At 44.1% G+C, this 17,330-nt stretch overlaps 1 protein-coding gene across 5 annotated transcripts in view; it reads right to left on the bottom strand.

Moving 5' to 3' along the window:
• Positions 1 to 17,330, bottom strand: part of RNF128 (ring finger protein 128) — a 40,977-nt gene that overhangs the window by 2,417 nt on the left and 21,230 nt on the right. For all 5 annotated transcript variants that reach the window (XM_050310567.1, XM_050310566.1, XM_050310565.1 and 2 more), the window contains 5 exons: positions 7,448 to 7,695; positions 4,131 to 4,202; positions 3,466 to 3,548; positions 1,473 to 1,569; positions 497 to 674 (listed from right to left, as the gene is read on the bottom strand). In XM_050310567.1, coding sequence (XP_050166524.1) covers positions 497 to 674; positions 1,473 to 1,569; positions 3,466 to 3,548; positions 4,131 to 4,202; positions 7,448 to 7,695 — 678 coding nt within the window. The remainder of the gene's footprint in view (positions 1 to 496; positions 675 to 1,472; positions 1,570 to 3,465; positions 3,549 to 4,130; positions 4,203 to 7,447; positions 7,696 to 17,330) is intronic.

The raw sequence follows: 17,330 nt of genomic DNA, 5'->3' as shown, positions 1-17,330 counted from the left end.
GTTCAGAAAGGTTAAGTATTTGGAGAGGCTGACAGTCTTTTCAAATTAACTGAATTTCAAATTCCCTGCAAGCGTTCAAGGATGACTCAGCCTTGGTAGAATCTGAAATTCAGTTGAAGTACCTGTCATCCCTCTCCTGCACCATCTAAACTAGAGCAGGACTGACTCCCCATAAGTTTTCTGTAAATAAGTAACTACAGACCTGGTGGTAAAGCAACACTCACTCATCCAAATGAAATCTCCACAAAGAGATGAGGGACATCTTTGGAAAAAATCTCTTTGCCCTGGAAGTAGTAAGCCTCTGATTTTTTTAACTACTCTTCTCACAGGCTTCATCTTTTGATTCACACTAAGTTTGTGTTTTATTTGAAAACAAAGATCAAGTGTCAGATCAAAAAGAAGATCAAGATGTTATTGAGGCAAACTCCTCCTAATTCACAGCCTAAGCAACTAAGTGCAAGGCAACCTAGCAAGACAGAAGAAAAAGTAGACATACTTTCTGATGGTGCATGTGCTTCCTGAGCAGATTCATCCGGGCCCTGTACAGAATCATATCCAGATGACGCTGTCTCACTGAGATTATCGTCCTCATTAACCGTGGTGACAGTGGATACAGGTCTCTGCCCACTGGATCCTGAGGCTTGCACAGACTCAGACCGTCTTTCTACATCCATCTTTGTAGAAAAAAAAAAAAAAAAAAGAGAAAATGGTTAAGTTACAAGTTGATAGGAGGCTGCATCTTTCCAGGAGACCAATGCTTGCAAGGACTGAGTCCAGGGCACTTTTACCTAGAGATAAAAAAATTAAAATGGAATAAAATTTCCACTGTTAACCTCCAACATCATAGGGGAAAACCAGTTATGGTCTAATTGAGTAGGAAGTTCAGACACAGCTTCTGCATTCTTCACTCATTTACTGCCCAGTACCACAAAAAGAGTCTTCCTTCCACTCAATGCAGACATGACTCCCCCAGGCAAATTCTGGCATACATTTTAGCTGGTTCAGGCAGTGTCAGGCATTGGCAAAAGCAGTTTCCCCTGGCACTTGCAGCAATGAGCAATTACAGGACACATCAGAGGTTCCTGATGTATCCTAGGAAATCGTGTGGCTCCAGGAATGATGTACATGCTAACAGATTCACTTTTCAAGGACTCTGGGTACTGAGGAAGTGAACAAAGTCTGCCTAAAGCTTTGATAAACACCCTTAGCTGCAAGCACAAGAGTTAAGAGTGATTATTCCATGCATGATTGTCAGCTTTGGCTGATGGTCTGCCCAAGGCTTTAGGGGATACCAACTCAGACCAGATCACCTGCAGCTTTCCCTAAAAGGGACACAGCAGTCCTGTAGCATCTGGCCACTGACACGGCATCACCAGTGCTCTAGAGGTAGCAAGAAACAGCTCAAGATGTGGTTACTACCCTAGTGTAATGCTGATAATGGCAGCTGCCACTGTGACAGACTGCTGGCTTACCTCAACACCCAAAACCTTGAGGATGTCACATTTGCACAGTGGACACGTCCCATGTTCCAGAAGCCAGGGGTCAATACAGGTCTTGTGGAAGACATGGCTGGTGGAAGAAGGTAGCCAACAGGTTAGGTTTCATACCAGGAAGACAGCTTATATGCCACCTGTGAAGAACCCTTTGGTAACAGTGAGAATTTATTCCTTCTAGAGTGGACAACCTTATTTTGCCTCAAGTTTCAGTTGAAAGTTATGGATAGTTGATCTCTCAGCCTGTAGCTGGTTTGTGCTTATTAGTATCTCAATACAACTTGCTAGAATTCAGCATTATGATTTTTGCTACACCAATCCAAAGCTTTTTTTTTTTTTCCCAAATCCATTTTCAAACACATTCCCAGCTGATAATTTAACTAAATATGATTACTGATGTCTCAGCCTCAGCTTTAAGGTTAACTTCTGTCACGCAGATGCAGATGACTAAATAGCACTTGTTTCTGTTAGAACTACATAGACAAATCATCTCACAGAGTAATGTCCTCATGCTCCCACCCATTTGCTTTGTCTGTGCAATCACTGTGTATTCCAAGTGGATATTTGGCAGGCTGTACACTCAAGAAAGTAAATATAGTTCAGCCATCACAGATGCAAATGTGTGCTTCTATTGAGACATTCACTTCCACAATGGGTCTAAATTAGGCCACAGATTTAGAAGGATGACTTGAAATCCTGTAATCTGCCTGTTCCCTCAGCCTGAATAGAAACAGCAAGGCAGACAGGCACTGCTCAATATTAATCAGCTCTATTATGAGACAAGTGCAGAGATCACCACATCCAGGGCTCAGTAGCTTATGGCCCAGTAGGATCCAAGGATTCTCCAGTTCAGCCCACATAACCAGCACTTCCTTCCAGCTGCACCAGCTCAATGTTTACAGTACAACCTGAAACTTCCTGGATGCCTATTTCCTTGGATTTAACACTGGACTTGTGTATCTGCAACTATAAATGCCTTCAGTTTGACTCTCTGGACAAGAATGCCCTTGGCAAATACCCACACCCCAGGGACTCAGATACCACCAGAATGACTCACAGGAGCATTTGATTGCTTGCTTCCTTCATAGATACAAATAAAGTCTCAGTGTTGAGGTTAACCATCAAAATCAAGTGTGTTCTTGCAGTAAATATCAGTTTATAAGTCATGTGAGAGAGAATTTAAAATGGTTGATACTGGCAGAGATCACCACCGGTGAAGATTATCAAGCCCATCCAGTCATCTCAAGCATGTGCCTCTTAGAGCTGCATTTGGGTCCGGGAGGAATGAAACATCACAAGTGTATGGAAAAGCAGTCTTAGAGCAAAGCATAATGCAGCAAAGCTCAGAAGAAGTTACTCCACTCTTACCCCCAAAAGTGATGCTTTGTTTGCAAGTTCATACCAAGATTAGCAGAGTTCATAGGGAAATAATGAGAAGTCAGGTCTCCTATCAGCCAGAAGTATCTGGAGCTTGTTCAAAAGTTTCTGTACTTGTGGCACTTAGTCCATTACTAAGCAAGACTACCCACGAGCATAAACATGACAAGACAACAGATTAATCATTCACACATGCCTGAAAGCTTATTCAGTTTTGTTTTTTCTAAAGTATTAGGCATTAGATCAAGGAAGTTAGTTGATAACACCTTAGGAAATCAACTTTGTGTTATCAAAAGAGCTTAAGAGGTCCTACTGCTTGGAAGCAGAGAAAGCCTTTGCAAAACTGTAACCTGGTGCAAAGGGAACTCCAGTTCAGGTTTGACAGTGTTTGACAGAGAGTTGTGTCACCACACAACATCAGCTACGGATTTTGCTGTTCTACAGAACTTTTCATACATCAAAATTTTTCCAAGTGTTTTTTGTAACCCTTGCTGTGCAACAACTTGATCAGCTTTGCTACACAGCAGAAGGAACAACAAGTAACAGCCATGCTTATGGATTTGGGGGAAAGGGGCAGTTTGGAAGATCAACTTACTTGCAAGTCAGAACACGCATTACATCGTTTGGCTTGTACTGTTCAAAGCACACAACACAGGAATCCCCATCTGGACCAATTTCCTAAAACAGTGAAGTGAATTTCCAGCATTAACAGACTTTGAAAGCTTCCTCTGAACTCCAGTCAGATTTACTGCAGACAAAAGGGTCTAGCTAAAGTCATCCAAGATGCTTCCACATATAATCTTACATAAACACACTGTGTGGATTACTCACAATCAAGCTGACACTTCAACAGAAGCATTTAAAGTTTAAACCCATGGTTTAGAATTTCAGCTTGGATTACTGGAGGCAGTACTGTAGAGGTTTAGAAACTGCTAGCTCCACTTTTAGTTACAAAAAGAAAAGCCAGGGAAGCTGATTAGATATGCTAGTTTACCTTTAAGCATCCGTGCCAGCAAAATTAGGACCTCTCACCTCAGCAAGACTACAAGCAAGCAGCTAACAGAATAATCTGATTTATAAGAATATAAGGAAGTCTTGCACCCTGGAAAAGGACCTGGTCTGAAAGAGGAACTGTCTCTGCCACCAACAGTTACAGGCTCAGAGAGACTTCTTCATCCTGCTCCAGTACTGTGGACCGCTCTCCAGGCTCTGTGCAAAGGCTGTGCCACACCATACATGAGATCATAGGATCAGTCCTACCTTGTCCCCTTCCTTCAGGGTGCGCAGCTGCATCTCCTCAATGGCCTTCTTAGCCCTGGCCCGTAGTCGTCGCTGTGACAGAAAGCAGTCCTGGTTAATTAAACACGGTCATTTTTCTGTTGAGTTACTCATACTTACCCAGGTGCCTACTAGCAAGCAGGCAACAGCTTTAGAACCCAGATGTTATCACAACAAGCCAAGTAAGCATGACCTTGCTGTTTCAAGGCAACAACTGATGTGGTTACTGAGTAGAGGACGCACCAACAAGGCACTAGCATCTGCTTTGCTTTTACCTAACCTTCTCACAAGCACAGGAATTACAAGGGTTTCTTCTTGATCAGATTAGACCCAGCCAAAACAAACAGAAGCCTTAAAACTGACTTGGTACAGAAGACCGAACACTGAGTCCGACAATCAATAGTTTTACTCACTTTATGGTACCTTCCTGCCACACAGTCACACCCTGATGAAAGGTGAGAGATTCTGTACCGATCAGCCCACTTACCACCAACACACCCTCAGCACTCCTCTGTCTCCACTGATTTACGGCTTGCCCAGCAACTGTTGGTGTCCAGCTGTCAACGCAGCCCTGGAATTAGCCCAGGAGCCAGCCTCTGTGTTTAAAGGTCACAGGCTGGGGCTGTTCCACCAACACAAAGAATAGGACTGTCCTCTCCCTCCCTGGTGCATTTAGTGCCTCAGGACATGGAGGCGTATCAGGCAGCTCTGGAAGTGCTGTCCCAGCACAACACTTACCTCAGGGACAGACCAGTCTTCTGTTTCGCACCTAACCAAAAAACCTCTTTCCAATTCAGCTGCTCTGTGCAGGAACCCCACACTGTCAGCTTTCCAGCATTCCACCTCCTTAGGCGTTTTAGCCCAGTCACGTGAATCTTTTCCAAGTGCAGTGCTGGTGGCACAAGTACAAAAGGACGAGTGGGTGGAAGGCTGCTGCTGACACAAACTCACATGGACTGGTCATTCAAGTCTGCACAAGATTCCCTGTGCTGAAGCAGTTAATGGCAAACAGCTTGATTTACATCGTCCCCTGGGACACTGTCAAAGAGTCCTGGTGCAAAATGAGCTATTTGTGTATCAATATTGGTTTTGTGACTTAAAATAGAGCATCCATGTGCAGGCTTTGGAGAGTTTAATAGCTGATAATTATTGTCAACTATCAAGGAAGAGACAGGTAGAATCCAAAGGTAAAGGATGCAAACACATTTTCAGTCATATTTTTGTACGAACAAGAATTACATGAGTTTTCCTGGAAGCTTTTGCTGAAGACATGAATATATGTTATGATTAACTCTGGACTGATGTTCTCCCTGTCAGTGTTTGAGAGAGAAGCTCTTTACTGAGGCCCCTAGAAGTCTGAGCAGCAAATGTGGTAAAAATCAACATGTGGTAACATCAACAGAGGAAGAATGCAGCAATATTACTACTTCTCATACACAGCCAGAACTGTCACCACTACTTGTTATTAAATGAAAACTAAACTTTCTAGGAATGTACTCCCTCATTTGGTATCTCATCTACACATCTCATGTCAGGCCAAGCATATTAGACAGGACCCAAGTGGTTGCATTGTTAATAATTTACCGAAACAATAATTTAAGTTTTGCATAGGCACCAGTTTAATTGCTCTTCATTAAATGCACCAGTGGCAAAGTCACCTTTAACATTGATTTTGGCAAGTACAGCAGAACACCCTCCAGGGGATGGAGAAAGGAAGCAAGAGGAAGAATGTTATTGAATAGTCTACCAGGATACTTGAGCTTGGAACGTCAAAGCATTTTGCAAAGCCAAGTTTTTCAAGAAAACGTTAAATGTTAATTATGTTAGAATTCTAAAAGTCACAACCCAGAAACTTTAGGAAAAAATAGCTAAGTTTAGGAAAAAGAATCAAGATATTTCAAAACAGGTCAGGTCCCAGCTCCTATCCAGGCTCTGGCATGTTGAAGTAGTGAGGTACCTAATTGGGAAGATTAGGTTTGGAGTCACTTAGTCCTCAGCCTCCCCCAGTCCAACGCTGCTAATTTTACCTTCAGCCCTTTCTGCATAAGGGGGCAGAGTGCCTTCCTGGCACCCTGGGAACATGGTCATGGCAACACAGGCAAGAAAGTTCTAAGGAGGTCAGGAACTCCTGCTTTTCTCCTGGAAGCTAAGGAAGTCCTTCCCCACAGGTAGCTACTGCCATGAACACAGTTCTAAATTGTAGAAAGTTGAGCAACCCACCTCCTCCAAAGCCATTAGTTAGGTAATTTCTCAGCTGCAACATCTAATCTTTATGAAATCAATGGAAGCAAAGATTTGAGCTGAAATTAGAAACCAGGTCACTGATAATATCATGGGCCATTCTGCATTATTAAGAAAGGTTGCTATATTAGGGAACTGAATTTGTCAGTGCTCCGCTGACTAAAAAGTTAGCAAGCCATCCTACCACACTTGTCTTTGCTCACTAACCACATGATGCAGTAAGAGACTGCAGAGGTGGGGACTTAAATTTCAAGCCCAGAAGAAAAGATGCATTCAAGATGCAGGTTGCAAACAGTTTAGCTAGATAGCTCATGAGGAAAGAGCCACTCTGTTTTAACTAACTGTGGCAGAGACATACATGATACTAAACTTCTCTTTTCACTTGGAGCAGAAGACAACAGTGACTGGCTCTTCTCAACAGTCACTCAACTTTCTAAAGAAACCACATTAGTGACTTCCATGCAATTGCTGCTCAAGCAGAGTGAGAGACAGCTGCTGCCTTCAAAAGTCTACAACAGAGAGCACGTTTAAAGCCTGGGTTATATGTGATCAAACCACCCCAATGGCGAAATTTGAAGGTTCTGAACAGCCTGACTGGCTATAAGACGAGAGATTGCTTCAGAGAACACTGAAGTCTCCTTTCTCTCAAGCCAAAATAAAAGGAAAAACATATTCCCAATATGGTAACACCCAGAAGTGATCCAATGCAAGCAGAGGTTACAACAGTCCCATGTGGGAAGGGTGAGGGTCAGCTAAGAGCAGTTTAGCTCTCACAGCCTCCAATACATCAGCATTACGGCTGCACTGCAGTTCAGGGCCTAAAATTTGTAGGAGACACAGTCAGCTAAACACAGTCAACTGTTTTCTCCAGACAGTTTACTTTTTGCTATTCTTTAGGAAGGTTTTAAGCTGTTGAAAGGTGTATATCTTAGTACTTTAAAGATCACATTTCTTCCTGTGGAACAAACAAATTCAGTCATTTTGGAGTTTAACCAGTATTTTGCCCTCAAGATCCACCTGAGGATATCAAAAAAAAAAAAGCAATGGCACAGACTCACCTGCTCCCTGGACTGGGCCCTTGCAACAATGAGTCTCCGAGCAGAGTAAGAGACGTAGCAGCCCAAGGTTGCTGCTGCAACAACGAAAAACGACACCGAGATGAAGAGGATGGTGAAGATATTCATGGAGAGGCTGCGCTTTTTCCCCACCTCGATGAGCATTGTCACTTTCATGCCGCTCTGAATCCGCCGTAGGATCTCCATGCCTTTCAGGTTGCCGATCATAATTGCAACAATCTTTTCAGCACCTGCAAAGGAGAAGGGGAATCCATGTAACAGTTACCAGGTGTAGTGTCAGTGTCTTAGGTGTTGCAGTTTAAGTGCTACAGTAAAGACTGTGGGGAGTTTCTAACTGGTATTTGCAGATTCAGCCTGAGCTGATGGAGTAAGTGACATCACATAAGCTTGTCCAGCTGAAAGGTACGTCCAATTACCTGTGAGCTGCATATTTAGAGCATGTTTAGAATTCACTCATCCTCACAGCACTCCTCACTCCTATATAGGACACTCATTGTCCTATTTAGACACACTTTGGTGATTTACATTTTAACATGCCTTTGAACTACATGAAGTTAAAAATAAATCCTCTACAGAGTGAGGTCACTGAGGATTGCAGTATCTGTGTGGGGATTGCTTCCTGTAATGGATCCGACTCCCTTCCTGCTCAGCTGCCACTTCTTAACACCTCTTTTCTAAATCTGACAGTACTGTTGAGTACTTCCCCAGACACTGAGCAGTCAAAGCCATAGATTAGCCTTTGCTTCTGTATTCTCAGCAGCAACTGAGAAATGATTTGAGTGAAATTTGGTTGTGAACTATAAATGTTTTTGTGATTTTTCTAATGCAAATTCAGAGGGAAGCAAATATGGAGAGAGGTATGCTCAGCTTTTAATCATTGATGGCAAGATGGCAAACACCATCCTGATTTTAACAACAGGTTTTAATCACTCAGTTGAACACCATGACAAGTCAAAAGAACCAAGGATTTTATGGTAGGAAGAAATTTCAACCAACTCCAGTCCCCAAGCACAGACCAAAAAAAAACTGCTTTCCTTTCAGTGACATACAAGGGTTTGAGGACACTTAATACCATTTGCAGGAACTTCAGACAGTCCCAGTGTAACAGAGAGGCTCCTAAGAGGTAAAGATAAAAAATCAAAACAAACAAAAAACAAACAAGCAAACAAACAAAAATGGAGAAAAAGGGAGATGAGTAAATTATCACTGGTATCTCTCTAAATTAAATACGAGAAAAAATAGATTTGAAGATGAGCCAGTCAGGAGTCCCACTGCATTAAACCATCACCTGCACAAGACTGATAATATACATTGCATGGTGGAGGAAGGAAGACTGTTATGGAAGTGCTATTTTTAGCTAAACCAAACCCAGCCAGACACTTTTATGGGGAGACTAATCGTTTGTCCCTCTGCTAAGAGAAACCATATCCAACTTTCAGCTACCAAAAAACGAGAAATGGTGCTAAATCACAAAGGCTGTCATTGGAGAAAGTGCTCATTAGTTTTCCAGCCTGTTCACATAAAGTCTGTGATGCAGCATGGCAAGCAACTCTCCTTAGTGCAACTAAAGTTTAATGAGAAGGACATCACACAGAAGAGAGGAAAAAATAATTAAAAAAATAAAAATCACTCAAGCTGCAACTACTGTCCTTTAAGATGAACTAGGGCTTATACATGAGTGAGAAAATGAGCCGGAGTCAGGTGTTAGGAGCAAGCAAAGAATTAAGCATGGGTCAAGTCAGCAGCTGAGACACGCTTTCATAAGCATGGAAGAAAGTGTGAAAGATCAGGCTAAAACAATGAGAAAATAAAAAGCCTGCCAAAAAAAAAGGCTTGGTCTGCCCTATTTCCCTTCGTTTCTGCATGTCTCACAGTAAATATAGTTTGTGGTTACACGCAACACAAGACACAGCACAGGGATTCCTGTTAATGAAACATCACCATCAGCCTGCAAAACCACCCCAGCTACTAAGCCATCTGCTGTGGATGAGTTTTACCCTTAAAGAAAAAACCATCTCCCATTTAAGTCTCAGGCTGATCAGTTCACAAAGATGACTTTAGATGGCAGCTTTAATTCCTCCTGACTCTTTTCAACCCCTGAGATTTCTCTCGCAGTTTCAGCTCTGCTTTAGATAAGCACATGCAAGCAGCCAGCTGGTGGCTTTGACACTAGCACAATGAAGGCAGAAGAGTGGCCATTTCCATCACCACCACGTTTAGGACACTGCTGTGCTTCTAGAATAAAAGCATGAGGATCATCCCTGCCCAACACTCCCTGAGCTGCTGGATGGGTCCCATCATGACAGGAACTGAAACATGTAACGGTGGCCTTGAGACAAGACCTGGACAGAGACTTCAGCATCATACTGGAAACAAGGTATTTGAGGGGACATCTGCAGAGGTGTCTCAAGCCCAGCAGCTGCCCTCAGCTGTCAGCTTTCCCTCCACCCCAGACTCCACCAAAGCAAAAGGAAAGTCAGTTAGTTGTGCATGGCAGAAACCTCACAGAAACCCAAGCTCCTTGCCCAGGTGTTGACAGCTTTTGTGGTTCAGGTAAAGCTTCTCTAACAGTTTTTAAGGGACACTAGAAGGTGAAATTAAGCTGCTGCCTGTCTAGCTAATAATGGGCTCACTGCTAAACAACAGCAAGACCTGTTTACTTAAACATTCCCCAGCCTCTTTCCTTTCCCATTCCCTGCAAAACTGGAGAAGGAAAGTTATTGAAGTCTTGACAAACACAACCTGCCTCTGTAGATTTGGAGTTTTGCAGGAGGTACCTGCTGGTCAAAATCTGAAGGAAATGGGTTGGCACAGATGAAGCACAAGAACCTCAGCGTGTGTTGTGTTGGGGAAGAGCTGGGGCACAAGCAGATTGGGCACACAAGGACAGTGCATGACTGGGATCAATGTTTTACCTTCCTGTGTCAGGTTGACTTAAATGCAGAGAGGAGTTTGCATCTATTTATACCAGTATCAATACCTGTATTAAACACTGCCCTGCAAAGACTTCACTTGTTCTGCCATTACACTTCTGCTCCCTGTAAACACCAAGTTGGAGGTTTGGCAGTTCAGGGGAGAAAAGCAATGTGTAAGGGCAGCATAGAACTGGGAGCGTTAACTTTTGCATAGTAAACACCTGTCTTTTCATATTCATTTAAGGGGATTATTATAATCCAGTACTAATCTTGTGTGTGCTACAGATAAATCTATCGTGAACCAAGAAAATTGTAGGTTCTGGAGAACACTCACCCCACAATATTTAGCAGACTGCAATGGAACCTAATCAATGCTTATCAGCAGTCACTTCTAGCAATAAAATCACAATCTCTTCATATATTAAAGCACATCAAGGCAAGGTTCAGATCTCAGGGCCAAACGAATCCCCCGACCAAAGACAACTCAAGAACTCCAGCTCCAAGTCAGCTCCTCTACCCCCACTCAAAAGTAGTTTCTCAGCTTCTTCAGGCATTGGAACCATTTTGCATTGTTTAAACCAAGCAAATTCCACTTCAGTGAGCAAAAAACAGACTTTGGAGTTTGAATTCTCAAAGAAAGGTCAGGCTCTCCTTACCCAGAACAGAATCAATATCTGAAGGCTCTTTCAGGAGATGAAATACAAACTCTCAACTTGATGGCTGTATCTTTGCTTTTATCTACATGATATGGTACTTCCAGCACAAGAGATCAGCACTAGCTGTGTCTTCAGCCTTAGTAGAAGTACTCCCCTGGTACCCCTCCAACCCCAGCATCAGCAGAAAGACATTAGGAGATCAAGCCATCTCCTGTACTTTAACATGAAAGACACTGTCAGTTGACACTCCAACCATTTCCTACCAGATTAGCACACCTGACTCCTCGGGCATGTAAGAGGAGTATCTGATATACTGGCTTCAGGTTGAAAAAAAAAAAGAAAAAAAAAAAGAAAAAAAGAAAAAGACATCTTAAATATTGCTTATCTCACTGTACTGGGATTTCTGGTGGTTATCAAACAGGTTGGTACAAGCTTAATGTTATCTGTTACAGTAGGAAGGAAAATAAACTATCATTGTACACAGACTGATCTGGTATTACTGACATGACGTAATTCACCTCGGGTGACAGGCGAGCACTGCACACAGAAGCCATCCTGTCTCAGCACTATAACCACTCTAGGGACACCAGGGCTCTCCCTGGCCTCAGACCCCGTGAAACCAGAGCCTGCAGGCCAGCTCTGCTCTCACCCATGGTACAGTGTGGACAAAAAAGGGTGCTGATTGCTCTCATCCAGACGCACACGGCAAAATCTCATCAGGAATGTGCCCATCCCCACAATCATCCTCCATCGCAGACACTGTCAGAGGAAACGCCTTTATTGCCCTGCAATAAGCTCTCCCCTTTGCAAGAGGGGAGGCTGACTGAACTCATAGTTCAGGAACAATTTAAGCCTGGATAAGCTGACATGTTTGTAGGCTTGTCTCTTCTCCTTCCCTGCTCTGCCTGTTCTCCACTCCAAACATTACCTGGCACCAAGATAAAAGAATTGCTCACTTCCAGGCTGTTTTGCAGTTATTTAAAGTAACAGCCCCTTGTGACCTCAGCTTTTTGATTGAACTGTCTTCTTCCTCACACTATCTCCTAGGCTTAATTAAATCTACTTTCAGCTTGCTTTACTTGACAGATGGCACTATGCCTGATCTCTTCCTCCTCCACACACAACCCTTTCAGCACACAGAGGTAAACATTCACACAAAATCATGGAATGGCTGGGGTAGGAAACGACCTCTGGAAATTATCTAGTCCAACCCCCCTGCTAAAGCAGGTTCACCCAGAACAGATTGCACAGGATCACATCCAGACAGCTTTTGAATATCTCCAGTGAGAGAGACTCCACAAACCCTCTGGGCAGCCTGTTCCAGTGCTGTCACCCTCACTATAAAGTTTCTTCTCCTATTCAGATGGAACTTTCTGTGTTTCAAGTTTGTGCCTGTTACCCCTTGTTCTGTCACTGGGCACCACTGAACAGAGTCTGGTCTCATCCTCTTGACACCCAGCCTTAACATATCTTTTGTTGAAAATAAAACGTGTTTCTCCAGGCTGAACATGCCCAGCTCCCTCAGCTTTCCTCATATGAGAAATGCTCCAGTCCCTCATCATCTTCATAGCCCTTCACTGGGTTCAATCCAGGCTCTCCACGCCTGCCCTGAACTGAGGAGCCCAGAACTGGACTCAGCAGTCCAGATGAGACCTCACCAGGGCTGAGTAGAGGGGTAGGATCACCTCCCTTGACCTGCTGGCAATGCTTTTGCTAATGCACCCCGGGATACCTTTAGCCTTCTTGGCACAAGTGGCTCATAGAGAGCTTGTTGTCCACCAGGACCCCCAGGTCCTTCTCCATGGAGCTGCTGTCCAGCAGCTCAGCTCCCAGACTGTACTGGTGCCTGGGGTTATTTCTCCCTAGGTGCAGGACCCTTGTTGAACCTTTTCCACCCAGCTCTCCAGGCCTCACTGAATAGCAGCACAGACTTCTGGTGTACCAGCCACTCATCTCACTTCTGTATCATCAGCAAAATTGCTCAGGGTGTGTGCTGTCCCTTCATGTCACAGATAAATATAGTGAACAAGACAGCAAGACACATGAAAAAGTGTTAAAAGTTGGCAGGAATACTCAGGAATGGAAGGCAAGAAACTCTATTTTTAAAAAGGGGGAGAGAAGCATTAGAGAAATTTAAATATGAGGCAGAGCCTTAGAAGAGTAAGGACAGCACAGTGAGATCAGAAGAAAAGGAAGAAGAGAAATCCCCTGCTAACTGGTGTTTGTGTTGCACAAAAGGAACTCCTGTTCATGCCCACAGTAGCCTTTGCCTGGAGGAACATGGCACCACACGCTCCTAACCAACACAGCATTTATTAACGGGACTAACAGGTCAGCCTAAGGAGCCTCCTCGGTGAGGCCTCCAGATGGGCCACCCAACATTACTGTGGAGAAAAAAGATTTCCACACTGGGAAGTGCCAGGAAACTTTTACCAAACAGGCTGAGTGTCTGAAGGAGCACATCAAGACCAAAGGTGGTTTTACATGATGTGAGTTTCCATTGGTCCACAGGGGAGATGGAGGTGGAAACAAACCTGCACTCTGTTTAGTTTAGGTAGTGTTATTATTTGTCGAGTGAATCCAGCAATTACCAGCCTTTTTCTTCTCCCCCTCCCCTTTCTGAGCTTTTAAGACTTATGTAAATGCTCCCAGGCCCTAAATCTTAGAACATTTATAACATGAAATCATCCTTTAAAACAGCATCCAAGACAGTAACACTTATTAAGGGCACAGAGATTAACGAGATCTGTAGGTCAGCGCTCTTCATGTGCTCTTTGGTCAGTGGCACTTGCAAGAGTAAAGTATCACCTTTCAGTCTACCAAACAGCATCTAATACCCCCTGGAGAAACAGTGAGCAACATTCCCTAATGAAAATTCTTTAGTGAATTTACTCAACAGCTTTCAGCTGTTTTGATTTAGTAAATACATTGCTCACCCTCCTTGAATGAGATTGAGCTCACTGCTAAGTATCCCTTGCTCTCCACATGCTGGTGGCAGCTAAGTGCTCACTGGGAGCAAGTGAGTTTGAGAAAGCTAGTGGCAAGATGATGTAAGTCAGCACAGTGTGAGCCAGAAGGCATCTGTCTGTGGAAAGATGACAGCTCACAGTGGATGCAGTGGGGAACCATGCTGAGCTGAGCACTGTGTGCTCACCAGCACATTCAGGACTGGAGGCAAACAAGCACTGTCATTGTTTTAGGGACATGATGTCCCACACAATGAAGCCTCTGCTACCACAGCTGTCACTTAGGATTTTAATTCATCCTTTCACATCTCAACAGCCCACTAAACCCAAAGAGCAAGGGTACTTCACAGACCTATTTCAGGTTACCTAAAGGGTGATGCCTACCCTGTGGTTTTCCATGGCACAGAGGTACCTAAATTATATCACCAAGAGCAACAACAGGGGTAAGAAGTTGTCAATAGCACTAGTTAGTCTATCCAGCTTCTCAGTGCCTCTCCTGCTTGCTCACAGACCTTGGTACTGTGGGTAGCCCCAACTCACTGTCACACCCCACCTTACCCTGCATGTGGGGAGATCAGGGTCACCAGCCAGACCCACACACCATGGCTGGCTGTATGAATGCCACTATAGCTGTGACATTAATTTACTCCAAACCAGGCAGCCAGGAGAACCAAACTGAGCACATAAAGACAAATTTGCAGCACATACAGATGGAAAAGTTGTTCTCAGATGCAAAGAGCTACAAACTCCAGACACTACAGACAGCAAATACCATCGAGGCACAGCAGACGCATGCAAGGCCCTTCTCAAAAAGGAGTGCTGGTAGGAAGGGCTAAATAATCTGCAGAGTCTCACCTGGCCATGGAACATGAGAGAGCAAGTGTCATCAGTTGGACCTCTCATCCTCATTCCTCACCTCAGATGTCCTCAGCACAAGTCTTCACTCACTGCAAAGGTGAGGTGCACTAGTTGTTTACAGAATGCTTACAAAGCCTCAGCACAGCCTGCCTTGGGATTACAATTCTGTCTCAATCTTTAACAGTTTTACAGCTCACATCAGCCTTTTAATACCATGGGAAAGTTTTAGCTTGTTTCTGAAGATCCCACCCCATACAAGGTTGGAGCAGAGCATAATTAGACACTTTTGCCATACACTGTTTTCTCTAAGCATATGGAGATAAGCCTTTACCTCAGTGAAATTCCTGCAGAACAAGTCAAGTGGCTGTGCTACATATTTAACCTTTCCTTCCCCTTTCACCCACTGATGCAAGTTTACACTTGAACCAGATCTTGTTAGCCTGAGACACGCTGTTACTGCTTTAGCCAGAATTGTTTAGCTGTGTTCCCCTAGAATAAGCCCTCTTCAGATCAGGCAATGCGCTTCTCAAGCGTACAGTTATACCACAAGAAAGGAACCCAAGAAAATTTTCACAGTTCCCTTCTGACCTGCAAAGAATCCTTCTCCACCAGCTGCAGGGACATACTGAACACCAAAGAATGCTTTCCACGGGTACCACCATAGCCCCAAGCCACCTAACAGCCTGGTTCTACCTTAAGGCAAGGTCCACCTTTAAAACAAACCAACTCTTGCCCTGAGCTTTTCCCCCACATGCTGCTGGTTTTCTCCAATCAAATGTCTTTTACAGAAGGTCAATAGAGATTACAGAGAGGTGCAGTTATGAGCACACAGAACTGTACTTTGAAACCTTGCTCAGCCTGCCACAGAGCGGTACCATCTTCTTAAACTGCGCGCAATTAAAACTCAAGTTTGCTAATTGATACGGGTTTGTGCTTATAAAAGCACAAAGTAAACGTTACTTTGGACTCCATTAAATTCTTGGCATTCTACATGTTAAAGATGATTAGGCAGGACTTGATCATATCTGATTTGGTTCTTTATTGTGTTCTGTTGTTTTTATTGTCAGGGTGGTTTGTTTTGTTGGGTTGTTTTTGTTGTTTTGTTGGGAGTTTTTTAGGGGGGTGGGGTTTTGTTTTTTGGGGGTTTTTTTGGTGGTTTTTTTTTTTTTTTTAAGTTGGCACTCCAAAAGGTTATATCAGAGCACTAATATGAGCAATAAAGAATTCATCAGACTAAACATGATAAGAAAAAAGTCTCTGGAAGCAGGATGAGTAGGACAAACACTGCTTCAAATACCGGCCCATTTAAGTCTCTAAATGATAAAGTTGCTTCAAAAGCCAAGTTTGACAGCTCCAGAAAAAGGCACACAGCACTTTCAGATAAGGTTCTGTTACTAACTTGGTGTTTTGTTGCTACCAAAGTATGCATGTTGCATGTATGCATGTTGCAAATGTATGGCATGTTGTGCCATACCTTTTATCAAAGCCCACCCATAGAGATCTTCCTTCCCTGGCAGGGCAGATGACAGCTACTGCCCTCAGCACTGCTGGCAGGAGGAGATGCTACCCCAGGCACATCAAAGCTCTGAGGCTTTTGCCCCAGCAAAGACATCTCCCCACCACTTCCCATTGCCTCAGCTTGGAGGAAGTGCTTGGCCTTGTCTGGTTTCACTTGATGGCATATGATAGCCCCAGTTAGAGCAGAAATGAAGCCAATGAGGAAACCCAGGTTGTGAAGTCACCGTTAGCACAGCTACAGCCGTTACAGCCACAGCGGGAGCTGCACCTGCACAGAAACAGCTCTTTATGAGCAGGACCACCTTCACCACTGCCTCCAGAAGAGCTGGGGCACCCAGTGCCACCAGCAGAGGCCAGGAGACCCATCCCAAGCACAGTTCAGCAAAGGGCAGCATGACCAGCTCTGACCTCCTAGGTGTGAGGTGCAGTGCTGTAGGCTGAGCTCATCAGCATTACACAAGCAGAATCCTGCACTTGGCAAAGCACGTCAGGCTGGTGACTTGTAGCTCGCTTCACCTTGGCCGGGCTGTGTTCAAGGCCTGCAATGTTTGTCAGGTTTGACTGGAGAGCACTGGCTCCCAGCAGGAGCAGAAGGCAGGGCTGGCCCAAGCACAGCATGTCACCAAAGCCCCGTAAGCAGAAGGAAGAGCATCGCTGTGGGAAGAGGCAAGAACACGGATTTACAGACTAACGTGATGATGGAGGAAGAACTCAAGTCTAGAGAAAAGGGAGGCTGGAACAGGAAAGAAAGTGAGGGACTAAAACAAGGACGAGCAACAGCAGCAACAAGCTTAGCCCAGTAATTGTGCTAGGACATGGCAAGGAGGAGTCACACAGATTAAATATGTGGTTTGACAGAAGCTGTCTTCTCCAAGCAGTCCCTGTCCTATTTGTCTGCAGTTCAGCTGGGAAGTTTCAACATGCCCTCGAGCCAGTAACCCATCACACAGGA

This window comes from Myiozetetes cayanensis, unplaced genomic scaffold (assembly GCF_022539395.1).
Source record: "Myiozetetes cayanensis isolate MyiCay16 unplaced genomic scaffold, myiCay2020 scf15, whole genome shotgun sequence".
In the NCBI taxonomy this organism is placed as follows: Eukaryota; Metazoa; Chordata; class Aves; order Passeriformes; family Tyrannidae; genus Myiozetetes; species Myiozetetes cayanensis.
This window is presented reverse-complemented; position numbering and strand designations above follow the sequence as displayed.